General features: G+C 43.9%; 1 protein-coding gene across 1 annotated transcript; it reads right to left on the bottom strand.

Annotated features, from left to right (window-relative positions):
* Positions 1-1,269: 1,269 nt before the first annotated feature.
* On the bottom strand, positions 1,270-15,345 carry LIX1L (limb and CNS expressed 1 like). The gene is made up of 6 exons (XM_070951084.1): positions 15,015-15,345; positions 8,449-8,612; positions 6,976-7,116; positions 5,789-5,884; positions 4,353-4,430; positions 1,270-4,124 (listed from the first exon to the last, which is right to left on the bottom strand). Exons 1-6 carry the CDS (start codon positions 15,343-15,345, stop codon positions 3,882-3,884), a joined length of 1,053 nt encoding a protein of 350 aa, XP_070807185.1. The 3' UTR covers positions 1,270-3,881.
* Between the last annotated feature and the right edge of the window lie 394 nt (positions 15,346-15,739).

The raw sequence follows: 15,739 nt of genomic DNA, 5'->3' as shown, positions 1-15,739 counted from the left end.
GCTAAAGCAAGCCTGCTTCTATAGACTCTCCTCGACCTATGACAGTTCATTTAGTGTCGGCGACATGACAGTTTTCCCACTTACACTTGCAGTATTTCCCCCTATAGTCCTGTGATCAAAATTCAGAGGTGTGGCAACAGGCATGTACAGGTGGTCCTCCACTTACGACGGTTTATTCGGTGACCATTCCAAAGTTACAACGGCACTGGAAAAAAAGTGGCATGGCCATTTTTTTCATACTTACGACCGTTGTAGTATCCCCATAGTCCCATGATCAAAATTCAAGAGGCTTGACTCATATTTATGACGGTCGCAGTGTCCCGTGATTCCCTTTTGCGACCTTCCGACAAGCAAAATCAATGAGGAAGCCAGATTTGTTTAGTAACTGTGTTACTAACTTATCTGCAGTGATTCGCTTACCATGTTACTAGCTTAACACCTGCAGTGATTCACTGAACGATGGTGGCACAAAAGGTCGTAAAATGGGGCAAAACTCAACTTAACTGAGCCTTGGTGGCACAGTGGTTAAGAGTGCAGTACTGCAGGCTACTTCTGCTGCCTGCAATTTGGCAGTTCAAATCTCACCAGGCTCAAGGTTGACTCAGCCTTCCAGCCTTCCAAGGTGGGTAAAATGAGGACCCCGATTGTTGGGGGCAAGAGGCCGACTCTGTAAACGGCTTAGAGAGGGCTGTGAAGCTCTGTGAAGCGGTATATAAGTCTAAGTGCTATTGCTACTGTCCTTCCTTCCTTCCATCCATCCACTCTTCCTGTTTCCTTCCTTCCTTTTAATTTCCTTCCTTCCTTCCCTCCTTATCCAGTGGTTAGAATGCAGTATTGCAGGCTAAACTCTGCCCACTGCCAGGAGTTCGATCCTGACCAGCTCAAGGTCAACTCAACCTTCCATCCTTCCGAGGTGGGTAAAATGAGGACTCAAAATTGTTGGGGGACAAGAAGCTGACTCCGTAAACTGCTTAGAGAGGGCTGTAAAGGCACTGTAAAGCAGTAATTAAGTCTAAGTGCTATTGCTATTAACAAATGTTTCACTTAAGAGTAACGAAGATCTTGGGTTCAGTTGTGGTCGTAAATCGAGGACTACCTGTACACTGAGCAGCAGCAATAGAGGAAGAAGTTGCAGGCACCTCTGGAGGGATGGAGGCCTCCCTTGAGTAAGACGCCGTGCTTCTGTATTTTTCCCCAAGACACAGATAGAAAATATAAAAATGATGGCTGACGGCTTGACTTCTAAGCAATGGAATGAACAAGAGGAAGAACTTTTCCCAAATCCTGTTTTATTACACAAAAACTATGCATTACAAACGAAATCCTGAACGCACAAATCGTGAAAGAGGCAAGCAGCGTAGGGGAATATCGTAGGTAATACTGGCATGGATAATCTGGAGATTATCAATACTGTAGTTACAGAAAACAAGAGAAGGAAAGCTGCGTGGTCAGGAAAGAAATCGGCAGGAGGGGCAAGTACAGGATTCGCATCTGGGTCGTGTAAAAACCGAGACATATTCAGTCTCTGGACAGGTTCAGGCAAGAGAAATAACCCCAAATATGGTAACCTACCAGTCGGCCAGACTGAACAATAGAGGGAGACATTCATGTAAATTCTTCAAAGAATTTAGTTATCAGCTAACTTTATAAATGTTTAAACATTAATATTGTGTAAACAATAGCTATGTATAAAATATATAAATATATATATATATATATATATATAAAAGAGGATATTGTTTTATTATTTCATGTATACAAATGGCAAGATATTGAAAAAAAAAACACGCTGCATTTTCTTGAGCCCGCTGATCACCGGCTAATATTTCCACCAATCAATCAAATCTTTTACTATAATCATAGACTGGCACAAAATAACAGAGTTGGAAGGGACCTTGGAGGACATCTAGTCCAACCCCATGCTCAAGAACGAGATCCTATACTATTTTAAAGACAAATGTCTGTCCAGAACACCTCCATTTTGCAAATTGCTCCCTTTACCTTAAGAGGCCTTGAAGTTTTTCATCAAGAGATCTCTTATGCCAAGTTTTTGTACCGGATCAGGGCTTGAAGCTTGTTTATACATGACATTAAAAAAAAAAAAAAACAACCCAGCAAAAAACCAAACTAACCTAGCATGGAGGAGACCCAACATTCCCCTAATGCAGGGGTCTCCAACCTTGGCAACTCTTAAAAGACCTGTGGACTTCAACTCCCAGAGTTCCTCAGCCAGCTTTGCTGAAGAATTCTGGGAGTTGAAGTCCACAAGTCTTAAAAGTTGCCAAGGTTGAAGACCCCTGCCCTAATTAAAGTCATGGTCAATATGACTTTGTATTATATGACTTTATGACTTTATAAGAGCCTGGTGGCGCAGCAGACTAAGAGCCTGTTATTAACACCAGCTGCCTGCAATTACTGCAAGTTCGAATCTCCCCAGGCTCAAGGTTGACTCAGCCTTCCATCCTTTCTAAGGTAGGTGAAATGAGGACCCGGATTGTGGGGGCAATAAGCTGACTTTGTATAAATATACAAAAGGATGAAGGCTATTGCTAAGCACATTGTAAGCTGCCCTGAGTCTCCGGAGAAGGGCGGCATATAAATCAAAAAAAAAAAAAAAAATATATAGGTAGTGCTTGATTTACAACGGTAGTGTAGGGACTGTTCCAAAGTTAATGGCGCTGAAAAAAGGGGCGACCAGTCCAGTTAAAATAGAATACTGGTGGTTGGACAATAATGGAAACAGGGCGTTTTAAGTGCTCTACTTACAACTGGTAAGAAAAGATGGTGTATATCAAACTACTTTAACTGTAGGTACACATCCGCGTAGCATATATCGATGCATTATACCTTAATAACAAACACTGGCTTTCTTTGACGGCAGTGTTACTTTTCTACTAAATACTGATGACTGTACAAATACCTGGATAGAATCAAGATTCGAGCAAAGGTCTATTTCTCCAGAAAGAAAAAAAAAAGTTACATTATAAGTATGTTCTACAAAAAGTTCCTTCAGCAGAGTGAAAAGACCTCCACAGAGGTCCACGTATAAAATCTATACAGAATTTTCAACAATCTTTTTTTTTTTAAGTGTGCAATTGGTCCTCTGTTCTTGGAAACAAGGCATTGGCAGCAGAGGTGGGATTCAAAAAATTTTAGCAACCGGTTCTCTGCCTGGTTACTGGGTGGGCGTGGCCATGGTGGGTGTGGCTTACTCGGCCTCCTGCACCATGGCGGAGGGGGGGGGCTTTTTGCCCTCCCCAGGCTCCAGAGGCTTTTCTTGAGCCTCCGAGATGGTGGAAACGGCCTCTCCCGGGCTCCAGAGGCCAGAAACAGCCGTTTCCAGACTTCCGGGAAGCCTGTTTTTCGCCCTCCCAGAGCCTCTGCGTGGGCCCTGCACTTACCTGGCATCCAAAATGGGCCGTGTGGAGAGGGGTGGGGTGGGGTGGGTGAATGGGGCCAGCCAGTCCTTGCAACTACTGGTTTGCCAAACCAGATGTAAATTTAGCATCCAGTTCTCCAGGAACCGGCTGAATCCCATCCGATTGGCAGCTTTTCAATGACACAGTTCAGGTGATCGGGACCGAAGCCGAGTTCTGAACAAACTCGATGGTTTTTTCCCCCCAAAAGGTTAATTCAGGTTTCCTACTCTAATGGGAGGATACCTTTCACTTAGAACTAAAAAAATTAAGGCAATTAAGATTATTTTCAAATCCTGCACTAAAGGTCTCCCAAACACAAACATCACATTGCACAATAAAAATTAGGAAAAATCGGGTTGAACATGGGGCTTCTTCATATTTGTAACATTCCTTCTTCAGCAAACTATTGTGGGGAGAGAGAGAGTAGTTAGACGAGGGGGAGAGAAAAGAGCTACGTGAGTCCTAGCAGTTGGAAGAATGCATGTTCCCCAGCTGGCCAGCCGCCAACATCAGGATGTCTTTCTTCTCCTTGTGAAATCTCAGCTCCTTCCCAGCTAGTCGAGCTTCGTCCAGTTCACGCTCGGTCGAGGCCAGCTCCCTGGAAAGGGCCCCGGGGATGTTCTGCTCCCGGTTGACCCAATCCGTTGCCATCTGGTTCCGTATATCATCATCCAGAGCACGATGGGAGTAGTGTGCCAGCACCTCCTGGGAAGGAGGGAAGAAAGAAGATATAAATGAATGGGGGAAAAGGAGGTCTTCCAGATCCCAGAACCAGCGAAGGAGATGCTCTCTCCAGTCAGGGAGACTGCTTCGTGCCGTGAACCTGTGGCCCTCCGGGTGGTACTGAGTTCAAGCAGCTTCGGGAAGCTATTAGCAAAGAGGCACCTCGCCGGCTACAGGCCCAAATTCTGCAGATCCTTTGAACGAACCTACCTGTCGTGAACACTGCCTCTCTCGCATGGCTTTAAGGCTTCCGTTCCAGTGCAGCAGCTGGAAAACGGTCATCAGTTCCTGACAAAGGAAAACAGGCCAAAATTTGATCATGGTTATCAGCAGACGAAAGGTATGACTAGATGTGCCCAAAGCCATTCCCTCTGCCCTCATCTTTCTGAATATCGCACACGATAATTTGCCCTTCAGGTTGTTACCTTAAAAACTACCGGGTGATTCATCATTCAACAATACGCGGAAGTTTCCAAACTTTTTTTTTTAAATCTAATTCTGATAATGTCAGAAACAGATTCTCGGTTTACCATCAACCGTTAATTCCTTAAGAGTTTATTATAAAGGCATTGCAACCGGCTTTGATCGTAGGATATCTGATGATATTTCAGAGTCCTGAGTTGGTCGACAGATTATGAAGAATACTACATTTCCGTGCCAATTCCACCCCTCCTGTGTCAGCTCTGGAAGCCATTTTTCATCCTTCAGACCAGGGGTGGGTTCCACATTTTTTACTACCGGTTCTGTGGGCGTGGCTTATTTTGTGGGCGTGGCTTGATGGTCATGTGACAATTATTTAGGATTTAGCAGAGGTACTGGTCTACCAGGCTTTTAACTGCTTGCAGAGCTGTACCGGTCTACCCATTTATTTTCGCAGGCACCGGTCTACTCATGTATTTTTGCAGGCACTGGTCTACCCATTTATTTTTGGAGGCACTGGTCTACCACCAAACTTCCTTTTTACCACTGATCAGCTGTAGGGCGGCCCTTTGAAGCCCCACGGCAAGAGTTTAAACAGTTTTTTTCCTTATAGCCCATCACCTGGGACTCAGGAGGCAGCAATAGATCGGGGGTGGGGTCAAATAAAAGGTAAGAATAACGTAGGGGGGGGCAGGGGATGGGGCAGAACCGGTGCGGTGACATCATATCGTCACCGCTACTGGCTTGGCGGAACCGGGAGGAACCCACCACTGCTTCAGACCTGCCAGGTTTACTACTGTGGGAAATTGGGAGGGGGGGATTGTATGGAGCATGGGTGATATATAGTCGTAACAACATTCCTTTCTCAAGAAGTCAAGGACAAACTTGCCCTGCACCTGGAAGGCTGGAACTGGGAGGCATCCCCAGCTGGGACGATGCTTTGATTGGACCGTGTGATGGACTTGTGGGTGCTGGGCAGGGATTTGAACGTTTTTGGGGGGATGGGGAAAACCTGGAAACTTTCAGATTCGGGTTTTCCCAGACGTGCCAATAGGACATCTCTAATAAAATGTAACCTTGAGGAAACTCGGAGTTTTCTTTCGTTGGGGGTGTGTTACTTGGAACCCTGACATCCTGCATATTTTGCATTTCCTCTTCACAAACAGTTACTCGAAATTAAGGCAATAGCAGCAAAAGTCTGGATCGCATAATCCAATTAAGAATACCTGGAACTCTAACATGGATTTCCCTTTGTTGGACTCCAACATGAAGCGGAACGCACCAATGCCTGTACTTGGGTTATCAGCTTCCTCTCTGTTGCCCTGTGGGAAAGACAAACATTGCAGGTTAGACTGGATTTTGAGTAAAAGGATTATCTTTTCTGTATAAGAAGGATTCCTACTTTAAGAAGAGTTTTCACAGAGCTGCAGTTTTTGGAAGTTAGTTGTATAATATGAATATTCTATAGGGCTGTGGCAGAGGTAGTGTTTAGCAACCATCTAAAGTTACAACTGACCCCCCCCCCCCCAAAAGGGATTTACAATCTGGATTTGAAGTTCGCTTAATGAACTTTATGGGTTCACTTAACAATTGTCAGGTGCAAGAAGAACCATGATACAATTCAAAATACTACAAATTGATTTCATGCTACTGATACACAAGAATCTGAACTACTAATAGTCAAAGCAAATTGGCACCAGATAATTCGGGGGGGGGGGGGGGGGACATGGGCTGGAGTTATGTCTCTTACACGAACATAGAGACTCCAAACTGATGAAGTCTTTGACCCCACCTGGTTGTCTCCTACAACAACCGCAGCATTTGCTTAATGACTGCTCTGGTGGCGCAGTGTTTAGAACGCAGTATTGCAGGCTAATTCTGTCGACTGCCAGCAGTTCGATCCTCAAAGCTGACTCAGCCTTCCATCCTTTTGAGGTCAGTAAAATGAGGACTCGGATTGTTGGGAGCAATAGATTGAGTCTGTAAACCGCTGAGAGAGAGCTGTAAAGGACTGTGAAGCAGTAGATAAGCTATGTTTGCTTAGTGACCAACACAAAAAAGTTTGTAAAATTGAGCAGAGTCACACGATGGCCACTTTAAGATCATCACAACGTACGAATGAACTTGTGGGCTCAATTACTGTTAGGCAGGAAAAAAAACACTTCTAAAAATCTTGTCAATGCAAAAGGAACGTTGTTGGTCATCCAAAAAAAAGAGATGATGATATTGAAAGGGCCAAGGATAAATATTGTACACATACTTATAACTGGGAGAAGTACACAAAATGGTTAAGTTACTTATTTTACACACCTGGAGAGCTGTTTAGAGGCCTTACTGATAAAAGGATTCCAGAAGGATTCCTAAAGATTTTTGAATTTTTCCTACTAATGACAGGACCTTCAAAAGCACTTACGTTGAAACAGGCCAAAGCCTCTAGGACACTTTTCTCAATAAAGTCATCCGTGATTCTACGGGATGGATGTTCATTGAAGACTGAATTCATCAGGGCAATTTTTGCAGCACTTCTCCTGGCTTCTGCTTTCGTTGGACAAAACTGAGGTGGGGTTGGAGAAGAACACGAGGTAGACATAAGAACGGAAATTACCAGAGTAAATTAACAAAGTTATCCCTAAATTATGCTGTAAAGGGCACTATAGAATTGCTGTTCTTTGATAGGTTGCAACCATCAGAAAGAAAGCTCAGCGTCCTAGAAAGAACGAACCTCACAGGATCCTAAAAATCATCAGCATGTACATTTATAGGGGAAAAATGCCACAGTAATATTTGCCAGTAAAATTAATTGGTTTAAAACCAAACTCTAGGTACTTGATTCTAAAGACCCAGTGCTATTTCCAAGGGTTCAGACATTCCTGTTTATTTCAGATGCCTGCTTAAAATCTCACATACGAAATAATTTACCCCCCAAATCTCTGCTGCTTTAGGTTCTAACTGTTAAGCCCAGGATTTGGAATAGATGGGGATTACAGAGTTCCTGAAACTTATTGCTGATGTTATGCAGTTAAAAGTGGCACACACTTTGCATTTTTCACATTTACACTACAGAACATTACTACGTCTCATAGCTTGTCTTTTCATGAAAAGAAAAGCTGTTCAAAACTAAAGATATTTCCATGAATTCCACCTGACTGGGATTCTGTAAATTTTTTTTTTCTTTTTACAACCTGTAAACCAGGGGTCCTCAAACTTTTTAAACAGGGGGCCGATCCACGGTCCCTCAGACAGTTCGGGGCCGGACCAGCTGGGTGGGCGTGGCTAGGTGGTCATGTGACTGGGTGGGCATGGCCAATTTAGCAGTCCAAACAATACATACAAATTAAACTTTGTTATGCTCTGGAGGGTGGAAAGCAGGTTAGTGAAGGGATGTGGCTGCCTTGGGGTGTGTATGAGGGACTTCTGTTTGTGTCTCTCTGTGTGTGTGTGTATGTCTCTCTCTCTCTCTGGAGGCCGGGGAGGCAAAAAGCTGGCCCGTTTTTAGCCTCCAGAGGCCTCTGCACGTCCCATTTTTGGCCTCCCCAGCCTCCAGAAGGCAGGTGGGGGCCGGCGAATAGGTGGGGCGATGTAGGCGGGGCAATCTTGTGGTCCTGCGTGGGCCGGATTAATGGCTTTGCCAGGCCGTATCCAGCCCCCTGGCCGTAGTTTGAGGACCCCTGCTGTAAACCCTTGCTTTTGAGGTAGGGTCGGGGCGACTGAATGGAACTGGCCGGATGCCCTTCCTGATGCCTACATGAAGTTCACAGCAGATATTTTCTCTTTGCGCCATGATAGAGAAACATCTGTCGCCACCTAGAACTGAACTCTCAACCTTCCGAGTGGGAGGACACCTCATGGTTCAAATCTAAGATTCCGTTAAGCAAGACGATCTAACCTGAAAACTGCCGAAGCAGCTCCCTCCTGGCAACGTAACATAGCAAATGTAAGGAGGACTGTTGGATGGGACCATCTCGTAAACCACCAGAGCGCCATTTTTCAGATCAGCACCACGGGATTGCTTCATCTGCCAGAATTCCTGAAGCGCTTCAACAACATTGACTGAAAATAGAAAAGGAGAACCTGTAAGAATATTAACAATTATTTACACGCAGCCTAAAGCTTTCCCGATCACTGCTGCAATTGGAGAATCCAGAGAGCTATTGCAGATACTGGTAGTCCTCAACTTACAACCACAATTGGGTTCTCTCTCATAACTGCGGAACAAGATTGCAAGTAGCCCTAGGGAAGTTCATCATAACCTGGAATGGTCGCTAAGTGATCGGCTATAAGTCAAGGACTACTTATAGCGCAAGACACTCCTCTAGGATGCCCACACAGCTTCTACAATTAATTCATACACAGACACTACAATTTTTAAATAGTAAGTAGAAGATATTAGTGTGGCCTTTTAGAACCAAACAGAAAACTAAAAAATAAGGATTACTAATCAACTGGAAAATGCTGGACATTCAGGTAGTCCGTGACGTACAACCACAACTGAGCCCCAAATTTCCGTTGCTAAGTGAAACATTTGTTAAGTTAGTTTTGCTCATTTTACGACTTTCCTTGCCACTGTTGTTAAGTGAATCACTGCAGTTGTTAAATTAGTAACAGTTAAGTGAATCTGACTTTCCCGTTGACTTTGCTTGACAGAAGATTGCAAAAGGGGATCAAGTGACCCCAAAACACTGTAACCATCATAAATATGAATCAGTTGCCAAGCATCTGAATTTTGATCAGGTGACCATGGGGAAGATGTGATGGCTGTAAGTGTCAAAAACGGTCATAAGTCATGTTTTCAGTGCCGTTGTGAACTTTGGACAAACTTTGGCCTCAATTATGGTTGTAAGGATTATCTGCGTGCTAAATATTTATGAATCCTAAACAACGGAAGAAACACCAGCCTTTAGCTGGAAAGTACAGCTCCTCCATATATGAAAATCTCCATGTGAAGCAGGAGAGCTTTTGATGCAAAAAATAATAATCTAAAAATGCTCATGAAGAAAAGCATTTCTTTTCTACACTTCCTGCTACCAAAGTGCAAATGTTTACAGTCAGAAGTCAAACTATGTTATTTATAAACATTGTTTACTCTCTTGGTCCCAAACTCTGGTCCTTGCCTTGAGTATGACACACATCTGACTTGCATATTTAAAGAAGACAGAGTAAATGATTCCATATGGCCTTGCAGGCTTTTCAGAGCCAAAAAAGCAGCTCTCAGCTAAATTACAGACTGCCTGCCAAGCATTTACTGTTTAAAAATGTACAAAACAGCATCCATTGGGATGCTACCCAACAACAGCCACTCAAACAATTATAGCCAATGACCTCAATATGAAAACAGTGGAAGTTTTTTCTCCTTACAATCATATAAAAGACTTTAATATATATTTCTCTATTCTTACATGTGTTTCTTAAAACAATCAAATAGGTTTTGAGAAAATAATTCGACAGAACTTTACAGAATTCCAAAACAAATTGTTTGCAGTCCAAACATGTTTCAAACTTGAATAAGCTTTCTTGCAGCCAAGTATAAATAGAAACAAAGGCTATCATAAAATAAGGCTACTTATTATTAATAGAGAATTCTGAAAGATAAAGCCTCCTTTTGCCAACTAAAATATACATAAAACTTTCAGGCATGAAGTCCCAGAGGTTAAATTATTAGATCCCCCAAAATATTATGTTTTAGCTGGTATAATTTTTGTGTGATGTTGAAAATATAAAGAAAAATGTTCATAAATTATGCTGATAGCAAAATTAAAACCATCCACTCCTTCAACTGGTTTCCATGTTCAAAAAATTAGAGACCAATCAGCCTGACCTCAATACCTGGGAAGCTCCTGGAAAAGATAATCAAGCAACAGATTTGCAAACATCTTGAAGCAAGCAAAGTTACAACCAGAAGCCAACATGGGTTTGTCAAAAACAGATCATGCCAAATCTTATTTCATTCTTTGACAAAGTGACTAAATTAGTGGACCAGCAAAATGTAGTGGACATAGTATGCTTGGATTTCAGTAAGGCATTTGACAAAGTAGACCACATCCTACTTCCTGGTATGCTAAAAAAATGTGGGATAGACAGCATCACCACCAAATGGATTTGTAACTGGCTGACCAACCATACTCAATATGTAGTCCTTAATGGAACCACATCTACATGGAGATACTGAAGTAAGCTGTGGGGTACCCCAAGGTTCTATCTTAGGCCCAATACTCTTCAATACCTTTATAAACAATTAAGTAGAGGAAGGAATAGAAGGGGGACTAATCAAATCTGCAGATGATACCAAGCTGGCAGGAACAGTCAACACTCCAGAAGATAGGCTCAAGATACAGAAGTTCTGAGCCCTGTCTAATAAAATGAAATCCGATGGTGAGAAAAGGAAAATTTTACTCTTAGGCAAGAAAAACCAAATGTACAGGTATAGAATAGGTGGAACCTGGCTTAATAGCAGTAACTGCAAGAGGAATGTAAAAGACCTCGTGGACAACTACTTAAATATGAGCCAGCAGTGTGCAACAGCCATCAAAAAAAGCTAATGCAGTTCTAGGCTGCGTTAACAGAGGATTAGAATTAAGATCATGTGAAGGGTTAGTACCGCTTTACAGTATAAGAACTTGGTAAGACCCGACTTGGAATATTGCATCCAGTTTTGGTCACCACAAAATATAAAAAAGATGTTGAGACTCTGGAAAGAGTGCAGAGAAGAGCAACGAAGAGGATTAGGGGCTGGAGGCTAATATATATGAAGAACAGTTGCAGGAATGGGTTTGTCTAGTTTAGTGAGAAGAAGGACTAGGGATGACATGATAGCAGTCTTCCAGTATTTGAAGGGCTGCCACAAAGAAGAGAGGAGCAAGCAATTTCCAAAGCACCAGAAGGCAAGACAAGAAGCAATGGATGGAAACTGACCAAGGAGAGAAGCAATCTGGAACTAAGGAGACTCCGTACCTTCTTTTGTCTCTACATGTGGATTCAGGATCCACATTCATAACCGTTTCCAAGCCTCTTCTAACAATCAAAAAAATTACACACCTGATTTTTTGAACCCAATGTGAAAATTCTTGGGGTGCTTCACCAGTTCTCTTAATGTTGCCCACCGTGTTTGAGGAAATACAAGTTTTTAAAGTATGGATAACAGCAATTTGATGCCTGAGATGAAAACAAATTGCTTCTGTTTGACTCCCGATCCAAGTGGATGCTTTCCAGGAATCTACTTCAAAGGACTGTTCAACAGACAGCCTCTCCGTTAAATAGCAACAGCATTTAGACTTATATACCGCTTTACAGTGATTTTACAGACCTCTCTAAGTGGTTTAGAGAGTCAGCATATTGCCACCAACAATCTGGAGCCTCATTTTACCGACCTCGGAAAGATGGAAGGCTGAGTCAACCTTGAGCCTGGTGAGATTCGAACTGCCAAATTGCAGGCAGCCTGCAGGCAGCACAAGTAGCCTGCAGTACTGCACTCTAACCACTGCGCCACCGCCACTCTATATGTTATGATTGCATGCATTCCTCTAGCCAAGTAACTTTGTATTGAGTAAATTGTCCCTTCCTTACTAGTCATAATCATGAAAACATAATAAAATCGGAAAAACTACACAAAGTCAATAATGCAGTCTGTTTCACAATGACTCGCATGAAAGTGCTATTATTAAAACAAGATGTCACATCAGATTGACAGAAACAAAAACCTTTACTCGGAAGCACAGAGCTCCATCAAACAGCCTCCCAGAAAAGGAAACCTGCAATTACAATACAAAATTAAAAGAAACCACAATTATAGGGTCCAACTTTCTGCAATCTTCAGTAAAAACAACCAAACTGTCCTTGAGAGATGGTCCTCTTAAAAAAAACTACAAAGATGAAGAGTTCACCACCTTGATACGATAAATCAACTTGAGAGGAGTGAGTCCATGCCTGCTTACCCTCTATTCTCATCTCTTGCTGCATTTATCACCAACAATGAAGTGCACCCTACTCTCTATCTCAGAATGGCCTCCGCATTTGATAGCCTTATGTTCAGAAAAAGGTTCCACGCAAGATCAGAAGCGCAGCACACCTATTTAATATTACGTGTGTTGACAGCAGCAAGAATTGTAATCACACAATATTGGAAAAATGAGGAAATTCCTACAGATGAAGAGTGTAATTTTAAAAATATCAGACTGTGCGGCAATGGATAGTTTAAGGTTAAAGATAACGATAAAGAAGATACAGAATATTTTTTAATATGGGATTTGTTTTATAAGTGGTTAGACAATAAAGGTAGAAATTAGAAGTTGGAGGAATACCACCTTATAAAAGTAAATGGTTATTATTATTGATATTATGTATAAGTAAATTGACCCAGACAATAGAGTTTATTAAGCATTCATTTATGTTAAAGAAAATGTATAAACAGAATTTATGGGCGGAAAAAAGAAGCGCAGCACACCAATGAGAAAAGCCCTCTGCGTATGTTCAGAGGCACAGCCTTCATAAATAAACCAATGACCAAGTCTACAACAACTCGTCATGCCAACTCCCCATAGGACAACTCACCACAGCCAACTCACCATGGGACAATACTTACACTAATATCGAAGAAATAAAATAGAATCATTAAAGAAAGGATGCCAAAGGAGGGACAAAATAAAATGTGAATGACAAAAACAAAAGTATTTTCTAAAATATTTGAAGTAATTAAATTGAATTGTTAAATTGTGCTGCAGCGAGTTGTCCCATTCCGCCCTGCTCCCACTTCTCTAAGGCTAAGCCATTAGTCCGGTAGTCCATGACTTACAACCATCCGTTTAGTGACCAAAGTTACAGCAGCACTGAAAAAAAAAAGCGGCTAATCCCTTTTTTCACACTTCTGTGAAAATTCCATTGCAGCCTCCCCGTGGTCACGTGATCCAAATTCAGATGCTTGGCAACTGGTTTGCATATATAATACCATTAGTATGTCATGAGTCAAGAATTATCTGTAGGCAACATGGAGTAGAATTGAATAGAATAGAATAGAATAGAATAGAATAGAATAGAATAGAACAGAACAGAACAGAATAAATGTAGAGTAAAATAATAGAATAGAAAAAAATAGGATTCTGAATAGAATAGAAAATAGAATAAATGTAGAGTAAAATAAGAATAGAATAGAAAATAGAATAGAATAAATAGAATAGAATAGGAATAGAATTCTTTATTGGCCAAGTGTGATCGGACACACAAGGAATGTGTCTTTGGTAGAAGGAATTACAGGCAGTCCTCGACTTACATTTCATTTAGTGACGATTCAAGATTAAAACGGCACTGAAGAAATAACTTAGGACTGTTTTGCACACTTACGACCCTTGTGGCATCCTCCCCACGATCACGGGATCAAAATTCGGACGCTTGGCAAACCCGGTTCCTATTTTATGACGGTCGCAATGTCCCCGTCCTCCACCTTTGGCGACCTTCCAAGACAAGCCCATGTCAGAAAGGGGAAGCCAGATTCATTGAACGACCGGGTGATGACTAACTTTTTAACGGCAGCAGGGATTCGCTTAAAGACGGCAGGCCAGGAAGGTTGTGAAATGGGGGCAAGACACCCCCCCTTCACAACGTCTTTGATCAGCGATGGAAATTTGCTCTCTGTGTGTCTCTCTCTTTGTGTGTGTGTCTCTCTCTCCGTCTTTGTGTGTCTCTGTGTCTGTTTGTGTGTGTCTCTCTGTGTTTGTGTGTGTATCTCTCTCTCTCTGTATCTTTCTCTGTCTCTGTGTGTGTGTGTGTCTGTGTCTCTCTCTGTGTGTCTCTCTCTCTTTCTCTGTCTCTGTGTGTGTGTCTGTCTGTCTGTGTGTGTGTGTCTGTCTGTCTCTCTCTGTCTGTTTGTGTGTGTGTGTCTCTGTCTTTCTCTCTCTGTCTGTCTCTGTGTGTGTGTGTGTGTCTGTGTTTGTGTGTGTCTGTCTTTCTCTCTCTGTGTCTCTGTGTGTGTGTGTGTGTGTGTCTTTCTGTGTGTGTGTGTGTCTGTGTCTTTCTGTCTCTGTGTGTGTCTGTGTGTGTGTCTGTCTGTGTGTCTCTCTCTGTGTGTGTGTCTGTCTTTCTCTCTCTGTGTGTCTGTCTCTCTCTGTGTGTGTGTGTCTGTGTCTTTCTCTCTGTGTGTGTCTCTCTCTCTCTGTGTCTTTCTGTCTGTGTGTGTGTGTTTCTGTGTGTCTGTTAGTGTGTGTGTCTCTCTGTGTGTGTGTCTCTCTGTCTCTGTCTCTCTGTGTGTGTGTCTGTCTGTGTGTGTGTGTGTCTCTGTCTTTCTCTCTCTGTGTGTGTGTGTGTGTGTCTGTCTCTTTGTGTGTCTGTTTTTGTGTAGCGGTCGTAAGTCGAGGACTACCGGCATCTAACGGTTCTCCAGACTGCTCCCCCCTCCCTCGTTCGACCCCCGCCAGGAGGCAAAGCTGAGGGGACCGGGCCTTCGGCAGGAAGGTGGCGGCTCCTCACCGCGGCCGTATCCCTGCGTGTGCTTAGCGAAGCTCCGCACTACGGCCTCCACGGCTTCCCTCAGGACGGCGGGAGGGCCTCCGGCGGCTCCCGGGGGGCTGGCGGCGGTGGCGCCGGCCGTCACTCCGGCCAAGAGGGAGGGCGGGAGCGGCGGAGGGGGCGGCGGCGGCGGCCCCAAGGTGAGCGTCAGCCCGAGCGGCGGCGGGGGCGGCGGGAGAGGCGGCGCTGAGGCGGCCGAGGGAAGCGCCCCCGTCGTCACGCCGGGCCGCAGCGAGCGCAGCGTCCCGCCGCCGACGCCCGGCTGCAGCCGCTGGACGCGGAGCGACTCCATCCCTCTCTCCGTTGCCGACGGCCGAGGCGAAGAGACGCGGAGTCGCCTCACGGCGAGGTGTCAGTCAAGCCCTGGCCACCGACCAATGGCAGAGCGCCTTCATCGGCAGGAGGCGGGCTTTCTCCACCCTCTTGCCCAATCGCCGTCGTGAGTCTCTCCGTAAGTGAGGAGACGGAGTTGGTGTTGGAGTTGGGAAGGTTCATCGGCGAGGCCTTAGCCAATGGGGATCGAGGACAGAAGCAGGCGGACGCTCCTGGGTTTACGTCACGTCTTCCATCCCGATTCCTTCCGCGGGAGCCAATCGTAAGCCTCGGATAAATCGAGGACAGAAGCAGGCGGACGCTCCTGGGTTTACGTCACGTCTTCCATCCCGATTCCTTCCGCGGGAGCCAAT

This window comes from Pituophis catenifer, unplaced genomic scaffold (genome assembly GCF_029215685.1).
Source record: "Pituophis catenifer annectens isolate HBS135680 unplaced genomic scaffold, rPitCat1.0.hap2 SCAF_10, whole genome shotgun sequence".
In the NCBI taxonomy this organism is placed as follows: domain Eukaryota; kingdom Metazoa; phylum Chordata; class Lepidosauria; order Squamata; family Colubridae; genus Pituophis; species Pituophis catenifer.
This window is presented reverse-complemented; position numbering and strand designations above follow the sequence as displayed.

Coding starts and splice junctions, on each gene's coding strand:
- LIX1L (XM_070951084.1), bottom strand. CDS start 15,345: ATGGAGTCGCTCCGCGTCCAGCGGCTGCAGCCGGGCGTCGGCGGCGGG. Junction 7,117..8,448: donor GCTGCTTCGGCAGTTTTCAG/GTTAGATCGTCT, acceptor ACCCCACCTCAG/TTTTGTCCAACGAAAGCAGA. Junction 4,125..4,352: donor AGAGGCAGTGTTCACGACAG/GTAGGTTCGTTC, acceptor CCTCCTTCCCAG/GAGGTGCTGGCACACTACTC.